Source organism: Pipra filicauda, unplaced genomic scaffold, assembly GCF_003945595.2.
Source record: "Pipra filicauda isolate LSUMZ 115617 unplaced genomic scaffold, ASM394559v2 scaffold446_size559374_pilon, whole genome shotgun sequence".
Taxonomy (NCBI): domain Eukaryota; kingdom Metazoa; phylum Chordata; class Aves; order Passeriformes; family Pipridae; genus Pipra; species Pipra filicauda.
The window spans coordinates 1-21005 of record NW_024104583.1 but is presented as its reverse complement, the minus strand read 5'-3'; the positions used below and the strand labels follow the sequence as shown (position 1 = coordinate 21005).

Here is a 21005-nt window from a genome sequence, read left to right as displayed (position 1 = left end):
GGAGCCGTCTCTGGCTTTGTTGGGGACTTCTGGCTGCTTTACAAAGCAATTCCAGCATTGTTATTGGAACAAAAACATAACAACTACTAATCCTCTGCTTAAATGACCAGTGAGTTCCCCGCAGGCAGCGCTCTGCCAAAACATTTATCCACCTAATTTTATTTCATGTAGTTTCTTTAAATTCAGATTTAACCTTTTGTGATGGGGGTGGGAGGCACTTCTGTTCAAAAGCACATTGCACAGTCACCTGGGAATGTAATTCCCTGGTGCAGGGGAGGGAGAGGGCTGCTGCTTGTCCACATTAAAAGGTGTCTTATAGACCTGTGAAAGGACAAATTTCCTTTCAGGTCACTCAGTGCCTGTTTTTTGAAGGAGTGTGGCCAGGCAGAAGGGAAAAGCTCAACCTCTCTGCAGGTAAGTGGAGTCAAACCCCTTTTTCCAGGGGGCAGGACAGGCTTTTCCCAAGCTGGCAGCATCGCCCAGCCACGAGACACCGTTGGCTCAGCCAGGACCTCCTTGCTCATCCTTGGAGCTCCTGAGGCTGTATCCTGGGAAAAACACAACCTCAGCTGAAAACAAACCTGGAGACTTTCCCTGCTTCCAATCGAACAGGACTGGGGGAGAGGGTGCCAGAAATCTCGAAATGTGTCATTTGGCCTGGAACGGCTTCTTTCGCCTCTCCCTCGGCTTGTTTTTCCCACCACACTCCCACTTTCTGATTTGAGTCAAACTTTTCTCTGGAAAGCCGGCGCTTCAAAGGGGAGAAGGGAGCGTATCCTGCCTGGGAAATGTTTAACTGAAACATCGCACCGCTTGTGAAATGAACGGCGTCGTTTAGGAGCTGTCAAAACAAAACCCTTCCATCTTCCCAGTTTCCTCTTTCTTTTTTTTCTTTTTTCTCTCCCCCCCCCACCCCCCCACCCCGTGGAGAGAAAAAAAAAAAAAAAGAAAAAAAATTCCTTGCCTTTGACATGAATTTGTAAATACTTTGTTCCCTGTCCAGGAATGAGATGATCCTTAAGGTCCCTTCCAGCATGAACCACTCCACGATTCTATTTTCTAGCACCATATAAACCCTCTCCCCCCCCCTCCCCAAGGTTTATATATTCCTTGCAAATGAATAAAATATAAAGTATCACCAAGCCCTGGCCGTGCAAAGGGACTCTGGCTGAGGGGGGTTAGGGTTAGAGGGTGAGGTCAGCTGTGTAAAACAGCTGAGGATTCACCCCCTCGAGATTCCCGGGGTGGGGAATCATGGCTCGGGCAGCACTTTCTCAGCTCGCCCTTCTTCCCTGTTGCTGTGCAGAGGGAGGAGGAGGAGGAGGAGGCAGAGCAGGGCTGGCGGGAGGGTTGGGATGTGCTGCTGCCATGGGCTCCTGCTCCATCCATGCACAGCGTGAGATAAACAAAGCTGCCTCTGGCCATGTCATGCCTTAAAATAGATGTTCATACATCAGCCTCTCTCTCCAGCGGCGGCGGCAGCGGCGAGACATGGCCGACTGGAGCTGAGCCTGCCCCCGCTCCCAGAAGGAATCCCAGCCCTCGCCAAGGTAGGGTGAGGGGTGGGCGTCCCCTCCCCGCCGGGGCTGTGTGTCTGTCTGTCTGTCTGTCCGTCTCGCAGGGAGCTGGGTGCCCAGGGTGAGCCCCCTCCCTGCCAGCCTGGCACGGGGGGTCTGGAGCTGCCACGGGGGGAGCGGGGAGTGACCCCTCTTTGCAGAGGGGGTACATCTCATGCCTGGGGGGGTTTGGGTGCCCTGAGTGCTGGGGGAGCTGCTCCCAGCCCCGGGATGTGGGGCAGTGTCCCTGTGACACCTCGGGGGGCTGGCGTGGGGCTGTGCAGGGGGTGGGATGCTGGAGGCAGCTTTGGCCCAGGAAAGGTGTGGATTGCTGCTTTTCCAGCTGTGGCAGGAAGAGGGGCTGCAGCTCCTCCAGTCCCAGCCTTCCTGCGTGATTCAGTCGCTTTTCCAGACCCCCCTGCTGCTTGTCTCTCAGTGCTGGTGACATGTGGCTGTGCTGCAGCCAAGGTCACCCAAGGTTTGAGGGCCCTGCCCGGTGCCTTTCCCCGGGTGGGCTTTGCCAAGTCTGAATTCCCGGCGTGGAGGAGCCCAAACGTGCTCAGAGCAGGGTGAGATCTGTGCTGGGGGCCAGGGATGGGCAGTTTGGGCAGGGCTGACCTGCCCTGTGCAGCTCCCCCCGGGGTCTGAAGTGCCCCCCTGGAATGGGGAGTGGGGAGGGAGACATCCATGAGCCTCCTCCCAGCTCCCCCGTGTCCTTGCAATGCTTTTCTCCTCACGTTGCCAAGGAATGGCTGGAGGCTCCTTCCTTCTGCTCCGCTGGCTGGTGCCTCGGGCAGCACGTCCCTCACGGGCTCTGCCCCAGCCTGGGCAGCCCAAGGTCGTTGTGTCCCCCTCTCCAGTCCCAGGGACAACTGGCCGGGGCTGGGCTGGGCGTGGGGGTGGGAGGGGAGGCTCTTTGGGCACCCCCCAGGGTGGGAGTGATGGGAGAAAGGGAATTGATTCCCGTGGGAGGGACTGTCAGCCGGGCAGCAGCAGAAAAAGGCCCCTCTGACCACATCTGGCCCAGGGACCGTGACCTCCCAGGGGAGGGTTCCTGCAGGTGTGTGACAAACATCCAACGATCCAAGGGCTTGGGAGCAGAGCTGTTGTGTCCTAGAGGAGCTGCTGTGTAAAACGAGCCCTCTCACCCCCTGAAGTTAACTCTTCCCAGCCCTGGCTGTGGGGGTGCAGCAGCAGCAGCACTGCTGTGCAGGGAGGGGTTAATCCTGCCTCTCCCTCCCCGGAGGGCTCTGCAGGAGCCTGGGTCCTGGCCAGGCTGCCTGGTGCCATATGGAATCCTCCACCTGTCTGGGGCTTTCTCCTCCCCAGCCCTGGTGTTTTGCCCAGACCTGGCTGCCTTTCCTCGCCTCTTGAGCACAGGTTTGGCAGCACCAGCCCCGGGCTGGCACTGCCCCAGGGCCCAGGAGGAAGGTGGTCCTGTGCAGAGCATCTCCTGCCAATGTGGCCTCAGCCCAAAGTCGTGGGGCTGGAGCAAAAGCTCAGCCTGTGGAGGTTCAGCAGTCTGGCTGCCTCACCAGCCCTGGCAGCACCAACTTCTTCCCAGCAGTTTTCCTTCTTGGAAGAGCTGCAGGGGATGCTCGGCCTCACGCTGGGAAGCAGTGGGGGGCTGACCTGACATGGGGAGGGTGAGAACTGGCTGCTTTGGGCCAGTATTTCTACAAAAGGGACCGAGTGAGAGGTCCCCAATTAGAACACCACAGAATCCCAGGATCACTGAGGTTGGAAGAGCCCTCCTAGACCATCAAGCCCACCCTGTGCCCCATCCCCACCTCGTCCCCCAGCCCAGAGCACTGAGTGCCACGGCCAGGCCTTCCCTGGGCACCTCCAGGGCTGGGCACTCCAAACCTCCCTGGGCAGTTCCAATGTTTAACCAACCCTTTCCAGGGAGAAATTCCTCCTGATGTCCAACCTGAGCCTCCCCTGGCACAGCTGGAGGCCGTTCCCTCTCCTCCTGTCCCTTGTTCCCTGGCAGCTCCCCCCTCCTGTCAGGGGGTTGCAGAGCCAGAAGGTCCCCCCTGAGCCTCCTTTTCTCCAGGCTGAGCCCCCCCAGCTCCCTCAGCTGCTCCTGCTGCTCCAGCCCCTTCCCCAGCTCCGTTCCCTCCCCTGGACACGCTCCAGCCCCTCAGTGTCTCCCTGGCACCGAGGGGCCACTTCTCCTCACAGCATCTCCCCTGCTTCCCTGGCAGGACCGTGGGTGGCAGCGGCAGCAGAAGTGACCTCCGGGCCCCCGCGCGGCCTCCTCGCCCCCACAGGTATGCCGGGTGGGTCTCGGCAGCTCCCATGGCCTTCCTGTCCAGGTTCTACAGGGCCAGCAGCAGGTCCCCGAGCCGGGCCCCGCGGGAGGAGCGCGGGGGACACCCCATCCTCAGCGTCTTCGAGCTGGAGAGGCTCCTGTACACGGGCAAGACGGCCTGTAACCACGCTGATGAGGTGTGGCCAGGACTCTACCTGGGAGACCAGTATGTAATGGGAACGGGATGGGGACCGGGGGGGGGTCAGGGCTGCCTTGGGGAAATCTTGGGAGGGGGAAAGTTGGGAAAAGGAGGGAGAGGAGGATGCGGTGGGTGTGGAACACCGGGAGAAAGGAAGGAGGACTTGGAAGTCCTTCCCAGCGGGGCTGTGAAGAGTTCACAGGATCACAGAATAGGCTGAGCTGGGAGGGACCCCCAAGGACCATCCAGTCCAACTCCTCACCCTGCACAGGCCCAGCCCCAAGGGTCACCCCCTGTGCCCCAGAGGATCAGCCAAACCCTCCTGGAGCTCTGGCAGCCCTGGGGCTGTGCCCACTGCCCTGGGAAGCCTGGGCAGTGCCCAACCAGCCTCTGGGGGAAGAACCTTTTCCTGAGATCCAACCTGACCTGCCCTGGCACAGCTCCAGCCATTCCCTGGGGTCCTGTCCCAGGAGCTCAGGGCCCTCCCCAGGAAGCTGTATCCTGCTGCTGTGGTGGGGTGTGTGTGGGGTCAGGGACTTAAAACTCGAGAATCTTCAGGACCTGGTGGTTCTCCTCCGTGCCCACCTCGCTCGGGCGGGAATGCTGGCACGGGACAGCCTTTGGGAACTGGTGAGGGGTCTGAGCCGTGCCCTGTCCCCTGCCCCGTGCAGGGATATAGCCTCCAACCGGCGGGAGCTGGCCCAGCTGCGCATCACCCACGTGCTCAACGCCTCCCACAGCAAGTGGAGGGGGGGGGCCGAGTACTACGAGGGCACCGGGATCCGCTACCTGGGCATCGAGGCCCACGACTCGCCCTCCTTCGACATGAGCCCCTACTTCTACCCTGCCGCCGACTTCATCCACCAGGCCCTGAATGAAGGTCCGTGGGCAGGGGTTCTGTGGGGCAGTGGGGAGCAGCAGTGGGAAGGGAGGCTGGGTTGACACCCCGTTGGCTCAGCATCCTGGGAAACAGTGGGGTTTGTGGGGTGGTGCCTCCTGCACGGAGGGAACAGGGCGGGTGGGTGACCCTGGGGTCAGCTCGTGGTGCTGGTGACACCAGGGCGGTGGGTTTGACCCCTGTGTGGGCCACTGACTGAAGAGCTGGGCTCAATGATCCCTGGGGCTCCCTCCCAGCTCAGAACATCGTGGGGCTCTAAGAGCACTGCCCCGCCGGGTCACAGCCCCAGCCCGTGTCCCGAGCCATGGCTGAGCCTGTTCAGCCTGGTTTGGTTCAGCCTGGTTTGGTTCAGTCTGGTTTGGTTCAGTCTGGTTTGGGACATCACAACAGGCTGATGCCCTTTGCCACCCCACAGCTGGGGCCCTACACCCGGGTGCTGCTCACCTGAGCCCCCCCAGCTCCGGGTGCTCCGTGGGCCCCCGGGCAGGTTCTCGGTTGGGATCCGTGTCGTGCCGTGACCCAGCCCCCGTGTTTGCCCCCCAGGGAGGATCCTCGTGCACTGTGCTGTCGGGGTGAGCAGGTCGGCCACCTTGGTCCTCGCCTACCTCATGATCCGCCACCACATGCCCCTCGTAGAAGCCATAAAGACAGTCAAGGACCACCGTGGCATCATCCCCAACCGCGGCTTCCTGCGCCAGCTGGTGGCCCTGGACAATGCCCTGAGGCTGAAGAGGAGCTCCTGAAGGAGGAGGAGGAGGAGGAGGGGGGTGTGTGTGCTGTGGTGGGAGCAGTGCCCACCTCGTGCCCAGACCAGGCTCTCTCTCCCCACGGCGCAGTCGCTCGGCAGCTCGTGGGTCACCCAGGGGGTGCCCAGCCCTGCCAGCCATTCCCAGTGGTCCGGCACAGACCCTCCACCTGCAATCCTGCCAGCAGACAGGCCTGACCAGAGCCTCCCTCCCAGCCTGCTCGCTCCAAGATGCCTCTGGAGGGACTCGGCCCCACCTCACAGGTCACTCCATCCCCGTGGGCTCCAGGAGGCCTCCGAGGCCTCGTTCTCCCTCCTGGCATCGAAGCTCTGTGTGTCCCCTGTCGTGTCCCCCCGTGTGCTCTCGGTGTGTGTAGCCTCGTGAACCAGGCCTGGTGTGTGGGCTCAGCCTCCCGTCCCAGTGTTTGGGTGTTCTCCATGCCTCGTGTCAACCCGTGAAAATAAAGCCAGTGCTAAGGAAAAATCCGGCCCCCCCTTTGCTTTGGGACAGCTCCAGCTGTGGGTGGCAGAGCATCACCCCGAGCACTCGGGGCTGGGCTGGATCTGATTTCCCCCAGATCCTCAGTGCAGGGGTCAAACCTGAGCCCCCACAGTGCTGGGCATCCCCATTCCTTCCTCTGCAGCAGCGGGGACAGAGGGGGGCTCCTGGTGGGGAGCAGAGCTGGGCTGGCACTCACAGGGGCTCCATCCAGCACCCAGCTCCAGCCAGGCCTGCAACAAACCCCTTCCCCCAGTGCTGGGCCGAGCCCAGGAGGGTGACCAAGGCCAGGGGCGGGTGTCTGTGTGGCAGGGGCGGCCCCAGGGTGCCCCACACGCTCCCAGCACTCATTGTCCTCCCGCTCTTATTATAGCTCCATTCTTCCCGCGCTTCCGGAGGGCGCCCGGAGCAGCGCCGGCTGTGCTGGGATCCTGTAAACACGGAGGGAGAGGAGCCCCGTGGTCACCAGCCACCTGCAGGGGCCACAGCTCGGAGGGAGATGCCGATCATAAAGTCCTTTAGGTTGGAAAAGACCTCTGAGATCAAGTCCAGGCACTGCCAAGGCCACCACTAAACCCACGTCCCCACATGCCACATCTCTCTGTTAAATCCCTCCAGGGATGGGCATCCACCACTGCCCTGGGCAGCTGTGCCAGGGCTGGACAACCTTTTCCATGGATATCCAGCCTATCCCATCCCAAACCTGAGACTGAGAGCCTCCAGGAGCCCGGTGCCCTGTGGGGGGGGTCCCCCAAAGGGCTGGTCCGTGCCCGAGGACGGGCTGGGCACCAGCCAGGTGGCATTTGAGGCAGGTAATCCCCACCTGGATCACGTGTGGGAGCGCTGCTGCTGCCGGAGGATGGGGCGGGATTTGTTTCCTGGGACACTCGCCATGGGATGCGCAGGGCAGGGACGTCTCAGGATGTGCAGGGACACCCCAGGATGCTCAGGGACACCCGTGGGATGTGCAGGGACCCGTGGGATGTGCAGGGACCCGTGGGATGGGCTGATGGGCTGGGACACCCGTGGGATGTGCAGGGACACCCATGGGATGCTCAGGGCTGGGACACCCCGGGATGCTCAGGGTCACCCGTGGGATGCTCAGGGCTGGGATCCTCGTGGGATGCACAAGGCAGGGACCCCCGTGTGTGTGTCCGGTGCCCCGGGGACACCCCGCCCGTGCCATCCCCGTGTCCCGGCGCTGCCGGGGCGGCGGGGGCGGTCCGGGGGCGGCTCCGGGGGGGCTGCCGGGGCCGGGGCGGGGTTTTGCGGGCACGGCCGCTCCCGGCCATGGCCCGGCCGAGCCTCCCCGGCCCCGCGGAGCGGCTGCCGGATGCCTCCGTTCCAGTGGTGCCACGGTGAGAGCGGGGGCGATGGGGATGGTCGGGGATGGGGGCGATGGGGAGGGGGAGCCTCTCCCCTCCGCCCTGCCCGGGAAGGGAGGGATGCGGGCTGTGGGTCGGGGGCAGCGGGGCATCCCCGGCGGGGATGGGCGCACGGACCCCGCTCCGAGGGCTCTCGGGGTCCCGGTGCCACCGTCCTGCTCCCGGAGCGGCGAGTCCTGCTCCGTTCACAGGGATAAAGCCGGCGGCGAAATGGATTTGCCACTTTTTCGCTGGTTGCACCGACGAAAAAAAAAAAAAAAAAAAAGCCCCAACCAAAAAACTCCCCAACCCCCTTTTTCGTGTGTCCGCAAAAGTGGAATAAACTTATTTTTAGCCCTCCCTCCCCATCCCCCCGGCTCCTCACGCTCCGTGTCGGCCGTAAGAAGTTCTCAGGAACGCGGAGCTGAGTCTGCACATGTGAGGGAGGGTTTTGGTTTGAACGAGAAGTGGTTTGTTTTTTACGGCTGAAGTAGCTGAGAAGCCGCGCCGGGAATTCCACCATCAAAGCCCTGCCCGAGCAACAAAAGGACCGGGCTGTTTTAATTGACGAAAAGGGTTACAGCCTTTGAAGCTTAAAAATAGGATGCAGCCGGTGGCTTCCTGCCCTGTAACACATCCCTGGTGGGCTCGTGGGGGACGAGGGGTCCCACGGGGAGTTCCCCGGCACATGTGGGAGTGTGTGGGTGCCAGGAAATGCTCCCAGCGCGGCTCTGTGTCGAAAGGAACACCTTGAATAAGAGGGGCTTTGCTTTCAGAGCCTCTGGGGAGCACCAGGGACAGAGCCCACCCTTGTTCAGGGGCTGGGGCGTGGGTTGAGGGCACCCAGCTCGGGCACTTTGGCAGATATTCAGTAAATCAGCAGGGCCCAGTGCTGTCCAGGACCTTTACAGAGCTGGGGCTGTCGGTGGGAAGAAGAAGTCTGAGATCCACTAAGAAATCACATTTTCAGCCTAAATAGGTTTATTGAAATCATCCCCACGGCCTGAGGGCCGAACTGCTGCCTCTGCACCTCAGCTCCTCCTTTGCACCACAGCTTCTCCTCCTGTTGCTCACCTGTGGTTCAGGACTGCACAGTCCAGGGGCCATCGTTTGGGGGGGAGCTGGTGTCCCCCCCGGAGAACTGCTTGGCTTAGGGGCAGCTTTTGCAGGAAACCCCATCCAGCAAAAATTATATGGAAGCTGCATTCAATTTTCTGATGCAAAGCCCCACAGCCTTTGTGTGGGAGGAGAAAGAATGGTTTTATTTAATGACCTGCTGAGTTTTCCATTTGTTTTATTGAACAAGAATTGGGGTGAGGGAGAAGCCCCTGCTCAGCAAAAACCCTGAGCCTGCGCAGCCCGGGTGGAAACTTGTGTCTGTCCTGACTTGAAATGCTCCAAAATGTGGCGTCTGAGGGGCCAAAGCTTTGGCAGTTTGGGTGAGAAATACTTTGCTGGCAGAACAAAGCACCTTCCTGAGCATCCTTTGTGCGGGAGGAGAGTCCAGAAAGTCCCCAGGTGTCTGTGGGGACATGTCAGCTGATCCCTCTTTTCTCATTTTTTTTTTTTTCCAACTAAATAACTGCTCCAGCCTTTGGGGGTTCTGGTTCTGGGAGATTTGAGCTGGTGACATGGGTTTGGTGCTCATCAGCTCTTAATTTCACGTCATCTGAGCCCGGATTTGATCCATTTCTGTTGAGCTAAAAACACGGGTACCTTTGTCGGGTGAGGGGGTTTGTGATAATCAAAACCACCCAGGCACCCCCCAGGCTCTGCTGGAGGGGAGGGGAGGGATGGGGGGGAAAGGATGGGAGGGCCTTGCTTTTTGGGGATGCTGAGCTCAGCAGCTCCAGGGCTCGTCCTGGCAGGACCATCCCATGAAGGCACTTCCCTGGGGCCACTTTTTGGCCTCACAGCCCGGAGCTCATGAATTCCTGGATGCCCCGTTGAACGGGAATGACCCTGCTGAGCTGGTGAGTCCACAATTAGCTGTGTTGTGGCTGGCAGGGACTTGTCAGCTCCTCTCTGCTTCCCTCGCCCCGGGGCTGCTCCAGCAGCTCGTGTTCCACCTCAGGCTTCCCCTGCTGACTGTTTGGCTGCCCCTCTCCCAGCACCCAGGGGGCTTTTCCCTGTGGATGTGTCCCCCTGTGGGGATTTCGGGTGTCTTCACGTGGAGCAGAGCTCAGGGAGCAGCTCTGGGGTCAGGGAATAGGATTTCTGCCCCATGGGGTGGGAGGGAGGGACGGCCCCGTGCAGAGCAGGGGGGCTGAGTGGGCTGGTTGGGGTCATCCGCTGGGTTTGGAGCCCCTCAGACGAGCACAGAGGGGTGTGCTGGGGAGGGTTTGTGTCTCTTGGGGTTCTCCTTCCCATCCCACCTGATACTTCTCCTGGAAAACCTGCAGGATGCACATCCCAGCTTTCCCCACTCTCTGGGGAGCTGATTCTCCTCCCGCTATCCCTGACAGGAGCTTTCCCATCCCAATTCTCCTCCTGCTCTCCCAGATGAGGTCTTTCCCATCCCAATTCTCCTCCTGCCATCCCAGACAAGGTCTTTCCCATCCCAGTTCTCCTCCTGCTCTCCCAAACAAGGGCTTTTCCAGCTCATCACAGGTGGCCACCAGCAGGTCCAGGCCATGCCCTGCTGGTTGTCAGCCCCTCTCCCCTCTCCAGGCTCTTCTTTTGGGACCCTTTCTGTCCCCACTCCTGTGGCACAGAGGCTGGTGCTCCTCAGCAGCTCCTGGGAATGGCCTGGAAGGCCCATGGGAAGGGTTATTGTTTCACTGTGGCCCGTTATTGTTACCACGACCCACCTCCCTCTGCCCAGCCTGGCTTCCTCCATCCCCCCCGTCCCTCCTCCAGGTGCACCAGCATTACCTCATGTCCTTGCTCAGTGGGTTTGGTTTTTTCCCAGAGCTGTATATGCTTTGGTTTGGTTTGGGGGGGATTTTTATTTTTTTTTTGGGAGCATTTCTCAAATCATTTCCAGCAAGGAAACGGCAAAAAATAATGAAACCTTTCCTATTGTCTTTTCCTGCACCTGGTGGTCTCGGGAGCAGGAGGCCAGGAGAGAGGGGGACCCAGCAAGCAAATCCTCCCTTTCCAGCCCTGGGCATGAGGTGGATGATGGATTGTTTGTGGTGATTACAAGTGGCTCTGCCCTCTGGGGCAGGAAAACCCCCTTTCCTACAGTGCAGGCTCTCCTCTGGTGCTGCTCCAGTGGCATGGTGGAGGAGGTTTTTGAGGAGGAGGAGGGTGCTGAGAGGGAGGAAGGGGCTGGGGGAGCTGCTCTGTGGGGCACAGAGGGGGCTCCTCTCTTTCTAAAGTCCTGTCTGGGTGAGAGCTGAGGAGAAATCAGAGCTCCAGCTCTTGGGAGAGCACAGTCTGAGACGTATTCAGGGCTTGGGGCCTCTGTGCCTGTTCCCCTTGGTTCAGCGGGACTGTCCCACTGTCACCAGCCCTGTGTGACACCCACATGTCCCCCGTGGTGTCCTGGGCATCAGGGTGGGACTGGCACCCGTGGTTTTGCTGGGAAAGGGGGTTGGATCAGCGTCCCCAGCACCGAGGACAAACCAGCTCTTGCTTCTGCTGCTCCCACAGCGCAGTGACAGACACCAACTGTTCTTGTTTTTCAAGCTGGGGTGTTTTTTTTCGCTCTGTCCTTCCCTAAATCCCTTTCCAGCCTCCATGTGTTCCTCTGGAGATGAAAGCACGGGGCCTCCTGGTCTCCCAGCCGCCTGCGTTGTGCCTGGGGTACATTTGTGCTGCTGGAGGAGGGTTTGGTGGCTGTGGAAATGCAGCTGCTGGTGCCTCACTGAGCTGCTCTGAGGGGCTGCCGCTCTTCCAGGGGAGATCTCACAGATTTCACAGGATCACAGCTCGCGGGACGATGTCCTGGCGTTGGTTTCTGCCCACTTTGCAAACTCCAGAGGGGACAGAGCCAGCCCAGGCTCTCCCTGCTCTCACAGCACATCATCTTCACCTCCTTTCCCCCTTTTTCCACCCTCAACACTGACTTTTCTGCTCTCCCCCAAGGGTGCTCCTGCAGCCTGGGGCTGGTTTACCCCAGTAAACCCTGCACGATGCCGCCCCTCACCTTCCAGGACCTGCCCCTGAACATCTACATGGTCATTTTCGGCACCGGCATCTTCATCTTCGTGCTCAGCCTCATCTTCTGCTGCTACTTCATCAGGTGAGCAGGGGGGCTGTGCCAGGGGGTGGGTGGGCAGCCCTGGGGCCCTTCCCTTGTCCTGTCCCGGAACACGGGGACAAGCCCCCGCTGGGATCGTGGTCCCTGCAGCTCCCGGAGCAGGGCAGGAAGCGCAGGAAGGGGCTCTTGTTTTCCAGGGGACCGCAGGAGGGACACATTGTGTCGGGCAGGGAGAGGGAGGATGTGCCTTTACATCGCTCCCTGGTCGGGGAGGGCTATTTTTAACCCCAAAGCCGGGGCAGCTGCTGCTGTTCCCGGCTGGCTCAGTCCTGTCCTGCGGGATGTCCCAGCTCTTCCCCGTGTCCCCTGTGTCCTCCAGAAGTTTTTGGGGCTGTGTAAGCGCGTTTTGGTGCCTCGCTGGGAGTAGAAGCCCCGCTGCAAGCTGCCCCTTCCTCCCCGTTCCCACTGGGTTTCTGTACCAGCCGGTTTTCCCGACCCAAGGTCACGGCAGGGCCGGGAGCTGCCGGCTGGAAATCCAGCACTTCCTGCGCCGTGAACGACTTCCTAAGGCAAACAATCGGGGCTGCCAGCCCTTGGCATCCCGTTCCTGCCCCGCGGGAGCAGCTCGGGCTGGCCCTGCCCGCTGCCCAAAGGCAGCCCCAGAGCTGCTGATCCCCAAATCCCGGGCGGGAAGGGCGTGCTCCCCTGATTCCCTGTGCCCCTGGAATGTTCCTGGCCGCGCTGTTCGCTCGTGGCCGTGACGCTCACGGTGCCTTTCTCTCCCCCTCTGCAGCAAACTGCGGCACCAGGCGCAGAGCGAGCGCTTCGGGTACAAGGAGGTAACGCCCGGGGCTGCCCCTGGCTGGGTTTGGGGTGGGCAGGAGGGGACGTGGCAGGGCCCGAGGCTGCTCGTCCCAGGAGGGCACCTTCCAAAGGGGTGGGATGGGACAGCCTGCTCAGAAACACCCCCGGGCTCACCCTGCCCCTGCCCGGCCCCGTTCAGCCCCTGCCGGGGCAGGATCCTCCTTCCCGGTGTTCGACCCTCTCCCTCCTTTTCTCCCTCAGGTGGTTTTGAAGGGCGATGCCCGGAGGCTGAACGTGCACGGGGTGAGCGGGGCCGCCTCTGGCTCGGGATGGATTTGGGGTTCACAGGGATAACGCTGAGGATGCTTCCCATCTGCTCCAGGGGGGGCTGAGGGGGGCTCAGGAGCAGATGGGGAGGGTGGGACAGGGATGTGATGTGTGGATGTGGTGGGATTGGGATGGGATGTTTGGGATGTGATGTGTGGATGTGCTGGGACTGGGATGGGATGTTTGGGATGTGATGTGTGGATGTGCTGGGACTGGGATGGGATGGGATGTCTGGGATGTGATGTGTGGATGTGCTGGGACTGGGATGGGATGGGATGTCTGGGATGTGATGTGTGGATGTGCTGGCACCACAAGGCTGGGGACTGGGAGGGAATCCCCCTCCCTGGAGGCGGTTTGGGAACTGAGCTGAGCTCCCAGCTGGAAACGCCCGGGATTTCCCCAGCCGTTCACACCCGCCCTCCCCGTCGGTGTCACCTCCCACAGCAGACCTGCGCCGTGTGCCTGGAGGATTTCAGGGCGAAGGAGGAGCTGGGGGTGCTGCCGTGCCAGCACGCCTTCCACAGGAAGTGAGTGGGGGTTCGGGAAAGGGGGGAATTCCCCGGCAGGGCTGGAATTCCAGCGTGTCCCCGCCCGCAGGTGCCTGGTGAAGTGGCTGGAGGTGCGCTGCGTGTGCCCCATGTGCAACAAGCCCATGGCTGGTCCAGCACAGCCCCGCGCCGGCATCGGGACCCTCCTGGACGAGCTGGTGTGAGCCAGCCCTGCTCCAGACCGGCCTCATCCCGTGGGATCCATCGTGGGATTGTGGGATCGCAGCTCCACGCACGCAGCATTGCCCCCCACCCCGGGGCCGCACGGCTCGTCCCGAATCTCCCAGCTGGGGTTTTTAACTGGGGGGTCATGGCTTTGGTTGGGGTTTTGAGTTGTCCCCCTCGTGCTCCACACGGAGCCGGGGCCTCCCGGGATTCCCTGTGGGGAGCTGAGCCCCCCACAGGGTCGGGGAGGGGGGTGTCGTGTCCTCCCCCCCCCCCAACTTTGCTGCACAGAGTATTTTTGTACCTGTTCCCCCCTCACACCCTCGGGGGGCGTGGAGGGAATGTACAGTTTTGTGTAAAAAATTATTAAATGATGATTTCTCAGCCAGTCTGAGCTGGGGGGGCTATGGGGCCGTTCGGGGGGAGTCAGGGGGGATGCTGAGACCCCCCCCAGGTGCCTTGGGGGCACTTCAGGGGGGCCCAAGAGAGCGTAAGGGCTGGGCCCAGGACCCCCAGGAGCCACAGGAGCATTTTGGGGGACCCCAAAAAAGCCCAAGGGGGGATGCTGAGACCGCCCCCCTGGTGCCACAGAAGGCATAAGCACAACCCAAAAGCTGGGCCCCCCTCCCCTGCACCCCCCAGTTTGCCCATTTCCACTGGTTTTTGACACCTCTAAGTGACAACGACGTCAGCAGTGACATCACGAGGCACCCCCTGTGGGGGCACCCCCTGAAATTTGTCCATTTTCGCTGATTTTTGACACCTCCAATAGCCCCCCACACTATTTTCTCTTGCTTCCTGGTATAACTATTTTTAACATGACAACTGTAAATATGACGTCATGTGTGACGTCAGGACCCCCCGGCGGTCAGAAGGGACTGTGCGATGTCGTAACGGAGGGCGCACACGTCACGCAGGCGCGTGTCCATCCCATTCATCATGGTCATGAACCGGAAGGATCAATGGACACCCTTCCCGCGCCCAGGCCTACCGCCGCACCACTTCTATCTAAGTCAGGGCAACCTTGGGGTGTGTAGTTCTCCCTTCTCACTGACACGGCGCACTCCACGCCATGGATTCGTCTCATCACATCCCCCTGTTTCGCTCTTTTTGCCCCGCACCGCCCCTCCTTCCCCGCATTTTCGCCGCTAATTATTCATGGTAATTTTATTCTCGCGCCGCCACGCCCCCCCCGGCGCGCCGGCTTTACGGCAAGCGGGGTGTTTTGCGACAGTTGGAGCCGCTGGTGCGGGAGGCGCGGAGGGGACCGGAGGTCTCGAAGGGGTCTCGAAGGGGTTTTCGGGGTCTCTGAGGGTCTCTCGGGGGTCTCCGCGCCCCGGAAGGCGCTGCTGCCGGCAGGGATGTGTATTTAGCGCGGTTTTAGGGCGCGGGAGGCGCTGCCGGGTCGCGCCATGGATGCCAGTGGCCTGAGGCCGGAGGGGGGTCCCGGGCAGCCGCCGCCGGTCCCCTCGGTCCCCTCGGCCGAGCAGGTGCTGCTGCAGGCCCGGCTGTCGCTGTCCGATGGCCCCGGAGCCCTCAGGGAGCTGCTGGAGGCGGCGGACCCGCGGTGGCTCCTCCTCGGGCCCGGCAGCCCCGCGGCGCTGGGCGAGCTGGCGGCCGCGCTGGGCGAGTCCGCGGCCCCTCCGGGGCGGGAGCAGGACGGAGCGGAGCCCCCCGGCCGGGACAGGGAGCACGCTGCTGCGGCAGAGAGGGCACAGCAGGTGGGCGCCGTGTTTGCGCTCCTGCTGAAGAAGCTGGAGGATGCCGGGAGGAGCCAGGAATGCCCCGGGGCGCCCGCGGTGGGTCCCGCGCTGCGCCGTGTGCTGGCACACATCTACGTCTTCGCTGTCACACACCTCGAGGAGCGGCCCTGGACCACCGAGAGGAGCCGTGTGCTGGCACACATCTACGTCTTCGCTGTCACACACCTCGAGGAGCGGCCCTGGACCACCGAGAGGAGCCGGGCGGTGGCCCGGGAGCTGCTGGAGATGCTGGTCCGGGCCGCAGGCTGCGCGTCCGTGGCTGAATTCCTGCGGGGAAAAGATGGGGATGAGGAAGGAAGGTTTGGAGCCGTGATGGGGCTCCTGAAACAGGAGTTAACCAAGTGAGTAGGGAGGGGAGGGAACGGGCTGGGTGACTCTGTGTGGGGAGTGCTGGAAGCCTTTGGGGCACTGAGCTCAGGCGTTACAAACATGAGATATAAAGGGGGTAAATGAAGAATATCTATTAAGTAATAAATAAAACACATGATTAGAGGCCAGGAGCTTTGCAAATGCCTGGTAATGGAAGATGTTGGGGGGGATCAGTCTGGGTTTGCTGTCAGCTGGTTCCAGTGCCCAGGAAAGCAGTGCTCATTATTCCCAGTGTTCCCTGAGCTGGTGTTTGTGTCTCCAGGGACACCTGGAAGCGCAACCCTGCCACCAAACACGTGTTCTGCTGGACACTGCCCCACGTCACCCGGCCCTGGCTGGGCCCTCACCTGGAGCGGGTCCTGCCGCCCTCACTGCTCATCTCTGACGACTTCCAGGAGGAGAACAAAGTGCTGGGAGTGCAGTGCCTGCACCACATCGTCCTCAACGTGGTGAGGGAGGGGAGACCTCGAATCCCTCAGAGCGTTGTCCAAACACTCCTTGAGCTCTGGCAGCCTTGAGGCTGTGACCAAACTCTCGGGAGCCTGTTCAGTGCCCCACCACCCTCTGGGGGAAGAGTCTTTTCCTGATCTCCAACCTAACCCTGCCCTGACACAGCTCCAGCCGTTCCCTCGGGTGGGTTGGACTCCTGTTAGGATTCCTAACTTCTCTTCCTGGTTCTGCTGTTAACCAGCAGTTCTGCCCTCTCTTCCACGCTGTCCCCGTGTGGTTAAACCTGTGCAGTTGTTACAGCTGTAACACAAAGCAGAGAACTGCTTTGCCACATCTCAGCCAGTTCCCACCCAAACCCGACAGCAGCAAGTGTTGCCAGTGGAACTGCACAGCAGCAGCTGGGGAGGTGAAATAAGGAGAAGGAAGTGGCTGCTTCTGAGGGTGGCAGCATTTAACCTGCGTTTACAGCACCTGTGAGCAGAGTTCCTCGTGCCCAGGATGCCCCAGGGCTTGGGAGGGCTGTGCTCTTTCCTTAGGCTGTAGCTGGGTGTGGTGCCCAGGACTAACCCCCTGCTCTCTGTTGTTGCAGCCGGGTGCGGATCTGTGCCAGTTCAACAGGGCCCAGGTGGTGTTCCACGCCCTCTACAACCACCTCTACTCCCGGGAGGCTCCTCTCATCCAGGTAGGAGTAGCTGGGCCTGTCAGATGAGCAGCAGCAGCAGCTGGGGGTGGTCAGAGGGTTGGTGTTTTGGAGAGGATGTGACCAGGATTGCCCAGCTCCGCTGTCTCTCCCCAAACCAGGCAGTGCTGCTGTGCCTGCTGGACCTGCTGCCCATCCTGGAGCGATCCCAGCGGCACCAGGGGCACCAGGGCCAGGTGAGACCCCGCTCCCAGTGCGACGAGGTGCTGCAGCTGGTCCTGACACACATGGAGGGGGAGCACCGGCTGGCGCTGAGGAGGGTCTATGGGGGGATCCTGCCCGCCTTCGTCAGGAGGTGAGAGCTCAGAGCTGTACCTGGGCACCCTGCCCTTGCTGGGGAGGGCAGAGGAACCAGGTCTGCACAGGGACCCTGCCTGCCTTTGTGAGGAGGGGAGAGCAGTGACCCAACCAGGACAGGCCTTGGCCTCGCTGTCCAAGGGTCTCCTCCCCCCTCAGACCGTGTCTGTGCCTGCAGACTCGGCATCCTGGTGGTGCGGCACCTGAAGAGGCTGGAGCGAGTCATCCTGGGCTACCTGGAAGTCTCTGATGGCCCTGAGGAAGAAGCCAGACTGGGAATACTGGAGACACTGCAGTGCACCATAGAGCACGCCTGGCCCAGGTACCTCTTGGGGGTGACAGGCACTGTGCCCAGAAAACCTGGCCTGAACACAAACCCTGGCCTGAGTGTTTCCACTTTAAGGGCCAAAGTTACTGCTGCTTGAGGAACAGGCCCTGGAATCCTAAGGATTTGTCCCAGGGAGGAGTCACTGGCATTGCTGCTTGGCCGAAAAATCTGGCCCAAAAATTAAGCCAGGTCCTCGTTTCCATCCAACTTGTGCCTGTTCTGGAAGCATCAGCTTGGCTATAAGTTAAATCTCTGTGGAGTGAGCCCTGTGCTGTGAATCAGGCTGTGCAGTGACAGCATTCCTGACACTCCATCCCAAGGTTACCTGTGTGTCCAGGTCTGTCCCCTCCTGGCACACTGGCCTTAGGCAGCTCCCAGGAACTGCTCAGCTAAGCTGTGCTTCCCCCTGGCTTGGGCAGGCTTTGGGCTGAGGTGTGGTGCTGTTCTCCCTGGCAGGATGCCCTGCAGGCTCCCCGTGCTCCTCAAAGCCCTGCTGAGGCTGATCTGGGATGTTCACACGGACCCGGGCCCGACGCCGGAGCCCATCAGAGCCGCCCTGCTCCAAAGGGCCACCCAGTGCCTCATCCTGCTGGATCACTGCTCCAGAGGGCAGGTGAAGGTGAGTCAGGGGCTCAGCACCTGAGGAGGGGCAGTGTGGGGTGTGCAGGTGCCCAGTTCCTTCCTCAAGCATCAATAACTGGTAAGTGACTCCACACCTATCGACAGGTATCGAGCCGTGCTCTGTGCAGCTCTCTCCCAGCAGAGCTGGGGGAGGGTTGGTAACACCATAAAGCCCACTGGGAATCTTTTTCCGGTGCCAGGGCACCAGGAATGACGCTGTTCTTGTTGCAGGTGCTGCTGGAAGGGGTGTACAGCAGCTGTGAGGAGAACCGTGTGCGGGAATGCATCAGGAAGGTGCAGGAGAGCACGTGAGGAGGCTGACAGCACCCACCCCAATTTTGTACAGTAAAACTGGTTTATTTATTTAAAGTTACTGCCTGTCTTGTCCCACCTGTTGGCCCCATACCTGCCATGTCCCCCAAAATACACGTGTGTGCTTCTCCAGCCACGGCCCAAAGCAGCAGTGCCCCCCAGGCCAGGTCCTTTCATGGAGCACAGTCCAAGCTGAGCTTTTTGTGGCTGTAGAGAAGGTGGGGGATCTTCTTCCTTACAGCTGTGCTTCATCCAGTTGTACAAACTTGCTGCCATTGCCTGGGGTTGGGACAGAAACCCTGCTTTTCTTAGAGAAAATTTTTCATCTAGAGTATAAAACAAGGAGTTATTGAAGGTCTTGCACAGTGGTGAAAGCTGGTGACAGATCTGGAGTCCTGTCAGTCAGTACAAAATGGGATCAGGGAGGCCTCAGGCTGCTTTTGTTTTGGTGGTTGGCTCTGTTTCTTCTTCATACTCTATTTCAATGTAGGGACGTTTTCTCCTGGCTGGTCCTTTCAGGGGCGTTTTCCCTTTAGATTTGGAGTGAGAGGCTTTCTTCTCTACTTCTTCCTCCTCTTCCTGCTCCTCTTCACTACTTGTCTCCAACTTATCCATGTCCTGAGAAAGAATTGAGTGACAAGAGTGATGTCAGAGCAAGCTGTGCAACTAAACCTCCCCTTTCTCCAAAATTACCTCGTGTATCCAAGTCCCTTCTATAATCCCTGGCTCCCAGCTGTCTGACCAGAGGAGCTGGGCTGGTGTGGATACACTGCAGTCTGACTGTACCTTCCACAAATCTCATCTTGCTGGCTCTTACCCATCACCAGAGACACCAAAGGGTGGAGGTGACCAGACAGTTTACACCTGGTGCTTCACCTACCTCAAAGTCACTGAGCTCGCTCTCCTCTGCTTCCACAAACTCCCTTGTACCCACATCCTGCAAGAAACAGAGTCAGAGCTGGGACTGAGCACAACAGGGTCACAACTCCTGGCAGAAGAGCCACCAAGGCCAAGCTTCCTGAGCTCTCCTGATGCCTTCTTCTCACCCTGCAGTGCCACAGCTCAGCACCAGGGCAGGGCAGGAGTGATGGGGCTGTGGCTGAAAGCTTTACCTCATCCTCCTCCTCCTCTTCCTGCTCTGCCTCCGACTCGCTCTCGCTCTCTGCCCCTTGCTGTTGTAGGGCTTTGTCAAAGGCGTGGATGGGGAAGTTGTAAATATCTCCATACTGGAAAAAAAAAGTGGATTTTCTGTAGGTCACAGGAGGAAGGCACACTTGGAAAGCCTGCACACGGGCAGCATCAAACTAAAGTGTGCTCCCAGGGGGATCCTTACTGTGTCCTGCTTCAGTCTCTCCAGCAGTTCCTTCTCGATGGCATTATCCAGCTGAGCAGCAATCAGGGCTTTTTCCTAAAGGAGAGAGAGAGGAGCTGTCAGGCTGAGGCCCAGGAGCAGTGACCAGAGGGGACAGAAGGAGCGTTGTTACCTCTCGCCTCTTCTCCCGCCTCTCAATCTTCCTGCGCAGCGGGACGAGCTTCCTCCTGCAGGGAACAACAGGCAGTTGGGAATCTGTCACCCTCTGGGGAGCAACAGCCAGCACTTTCCTCATTAGAAACGTGGCTGCAACTGGTGTAAGTGTCCTGGGGGGCACCAGTGCCCGCTGGGGGTGTCCCTCACTGTCTCTTGAGGGTCAGCTTGCGGATGCGGATCAGGTACTGCGTGATCTTGGTGAACCTCTGCTTGCACTTGTGCCGGATGAACCGCGGCCAGTAGATGAGGTTCTCGTCGATCTGCTCCAGAGCCTTCTCGTAGTTCTTGTTTAGCAGGACCTGGGAGGGACAGGGGGAGAGTTGAGTTACACAGCAGGGACATCTGGGAGCAGTCACATCGCTCCCAGAATCGCTGAGGTTGGAAAAGGCCTCCCAGACCATCGAGTCCAACCTGTGCCCGATCCCCACCTTGGCACTGAGTTGTTCCTTGGACACCTCCAGGGATGGGGACTCCACCACCTCCCTGGGCAGACCTTCCCAGTGTTTAACAACCCTTTCCAGGAAGAAATTCCTCCTGATGTCCAACCTGAACCTCCCCTGGCACAGCTTGAGGCCACGTCCTCTTGTCGTGGGGACACCCTCCCTGCCCCTCAGTAAAGGCCCTCAGAGCCCTCTCTGTGACCCCTCTGCTCCCCTGAGCTCACCCGCTCCCAGAGGCGCCGGGGAAACGCCGCCCGCTCGATCGTCTTCATGTACAGGTAACACCGACCTGGGAACAGGGAACACGATCCCACTGAGCACATCCCAGAGCCAGGGTGCCCCTCACCCCCTCCCTGCCCATGGGCTCCCTGCAGCTGCCAGAGCACAGGAACATCCAGGTGGGAAAGACGAGTCCACTCTGTGCCCCATCCCCACGTCGTCACCAGCCCAGAGTGCCACGTCCAGTCATTCCTTGGACACCGCCAGGGATGGGGACTCCAACACCTCCCTGGGCAGCCCCTTCCAATGCCTGGCCACCCTTTCCACGAGGAAATCCCTCCTGGCGTCCCAGGAGAGGGGATCCCACCTTTCTCCTCGCGGATGGTGGCGTACTGGCTGTTGGCCAGCGGGCAGGACGAGCGGTTGCACAGCCCCGTCAGGTTGTACTCGTTGCGACAGAAGTTCTGGGTTT

General features: G+C 60.4%; 4 protein-coding genes and 1 non-coding gene across 6 annotated transcripts; 3 read left to right on the top strand and 2 right to left on the bottom strand.

Moving 5' to 3' along the window:
* The first annotated feature begins 1427 nt into the window (after positions 1-1427).
* Positions 1428-6136, top strand: DUSP26 (dual specificity phosphatase 26). Its single transcript, XM_027717476.2, is given in 6 exon segments — positions 1428-1460; positions 1463-1507; positions 1510-1550; positions 3764-4036; positions 4681-4889; positions 5451-6136. Coding segments are annotated over 6 exon segments (786 nt in total). The 5' UTR covers positions 1428-1442; the 3' UTR covers positions 5651-6136.
* A 1299-nt stretch (positions 6137-7435) lies between these two features.
* RNF122 (ring finger protein 122) lies at positions 7436-13894 on the top strand. 2 transcript variants are annotated; one of them, XM_027717467.2, is made up of 6 exons: positions 7436-7509; positions 11548-11704; positions 12456-12501; positions 12728-12769; positions 13238-13320; positions 13391-13894. In XM_027717467.2, exons 1-6 carry the CDS (start codon positions 7485-7487, stop codon positions 13503-13505), a joined length of 468 nt encoding a protein of 155 aa, XP_027573268.1. In that variant the 5' UTR covers positions 7436-7484; the 3' UTR covers positions 13506-13894. The 2 variants fall into 2 exon arrangements, with proteins under 2 accessions (XP_027573268.1, XP_027573269.1); XM_027717468.2 differs by having other exon boundaries at positions 7450-7509; positions 13241-13320.
* Positions 13895-14372: 478 nt separating this feature from the next.
* Positions 14373-14466, bottom strand: LOC113986078. The gene has a single exon (XR_003540050.1). It is a non-coding gene; the product is annotated as a small nucleolar RNA U13 (small nucleolar RNA).
* Positions 14467-14772: 306 nt separating this feature from the next.
* Positions 14773-18407, top strand: TTI2 (TELO2 interacting protein 2). The gene is made up of 8 exons (XM_039385873.1): positions 14773-15338; positions 15411-15610; positions 15901-16087; positions 16678-16770; positions 16890-17083; positions 17264-17407; positions 17870-18032; positions 18266-18407. The coding sequence occupies exons 1-8, from the start codon at positions 14919-14921 to the stop codon at positions 18344-18346; spliced, it is 1482 nt and encodes a 493-aa protein (XP_039241807.1). The 5' UTR covers positions 14773-14918; the 3' UTR covers positions 18347-18407.
* A 59-nt stretch (positions 18408-18466) lies between these two features.
* MAK16 (MAK16 homolog) lies at positions 18467-21000 on the bottom strand (the record flags this gene model as incomplete). The annotated part of the gene is made up of 8 exons (XM_039385874.1): positions 18467-18964; positions 19227-19283; positions 19459-19572; positions 19680-19754; positions 19831-19885; positions 20022-20173; positions 20539-20603; positions 20901-21000. Coding segments are annotated over 8 exons (807 nt in total), but the record flags the coding sequence as incomplete, so codon positions are not given.
* Positions 21001-21005: the final 5 nt, after the last annotated feature.

What these genes read in the sequence shown, in the direction of transcription:
- RNF122 (XM_027717467.2), top strand. Translation starts at nt 7,485, where the DNA reads ATGCCTCCGTTCCAGTGGTGCCACG. An exon ending in TTCTGCTGCTACTTCATCAG is followed by an intron (nt 11,705 to 12,455) that starts GTGAGCAGGGGG and finishes CCCCCTCTGCAG; the next exon opens with CAAACTGCGGCACCAGGCGC. An exon ending in AGCGCTTCGGGTACAAGGAG is followed by an intron (nt 12,502 to 12,727) that starts GTAACGCCCGGG and finishes TTTCTCCCTCAG; the next exon opens with GTGGTTTTGAAGGGCGATGC.
- TTI2 (XM_039385873.1), top strand. Translation starts at nt 14,919, where the DNA reads ATGGATGCCAGTGGCCTGAGGCCGGAGGGGGGTCCCGGGCAGCCGCCG. An exon ending in ATAGAGCACGCCTGGCCCAG is followed by an intron (nt 17,408 to 17,869) that starts GTACCTCTTGGG and finishes TCTCCCTGGCAG; the next exon opens with GATGCCCTGCAGGCTCCCCG. An exon ending in GCTCCAGAGGGCAGGTGAAG is followed by an intron (nt 18,033 to 18,265) that starts GTGAGTCAGGGG and finishes TTCTTGTTGCAG; the next exon opens with GTGCTGCTGGAAGGGGTGTA.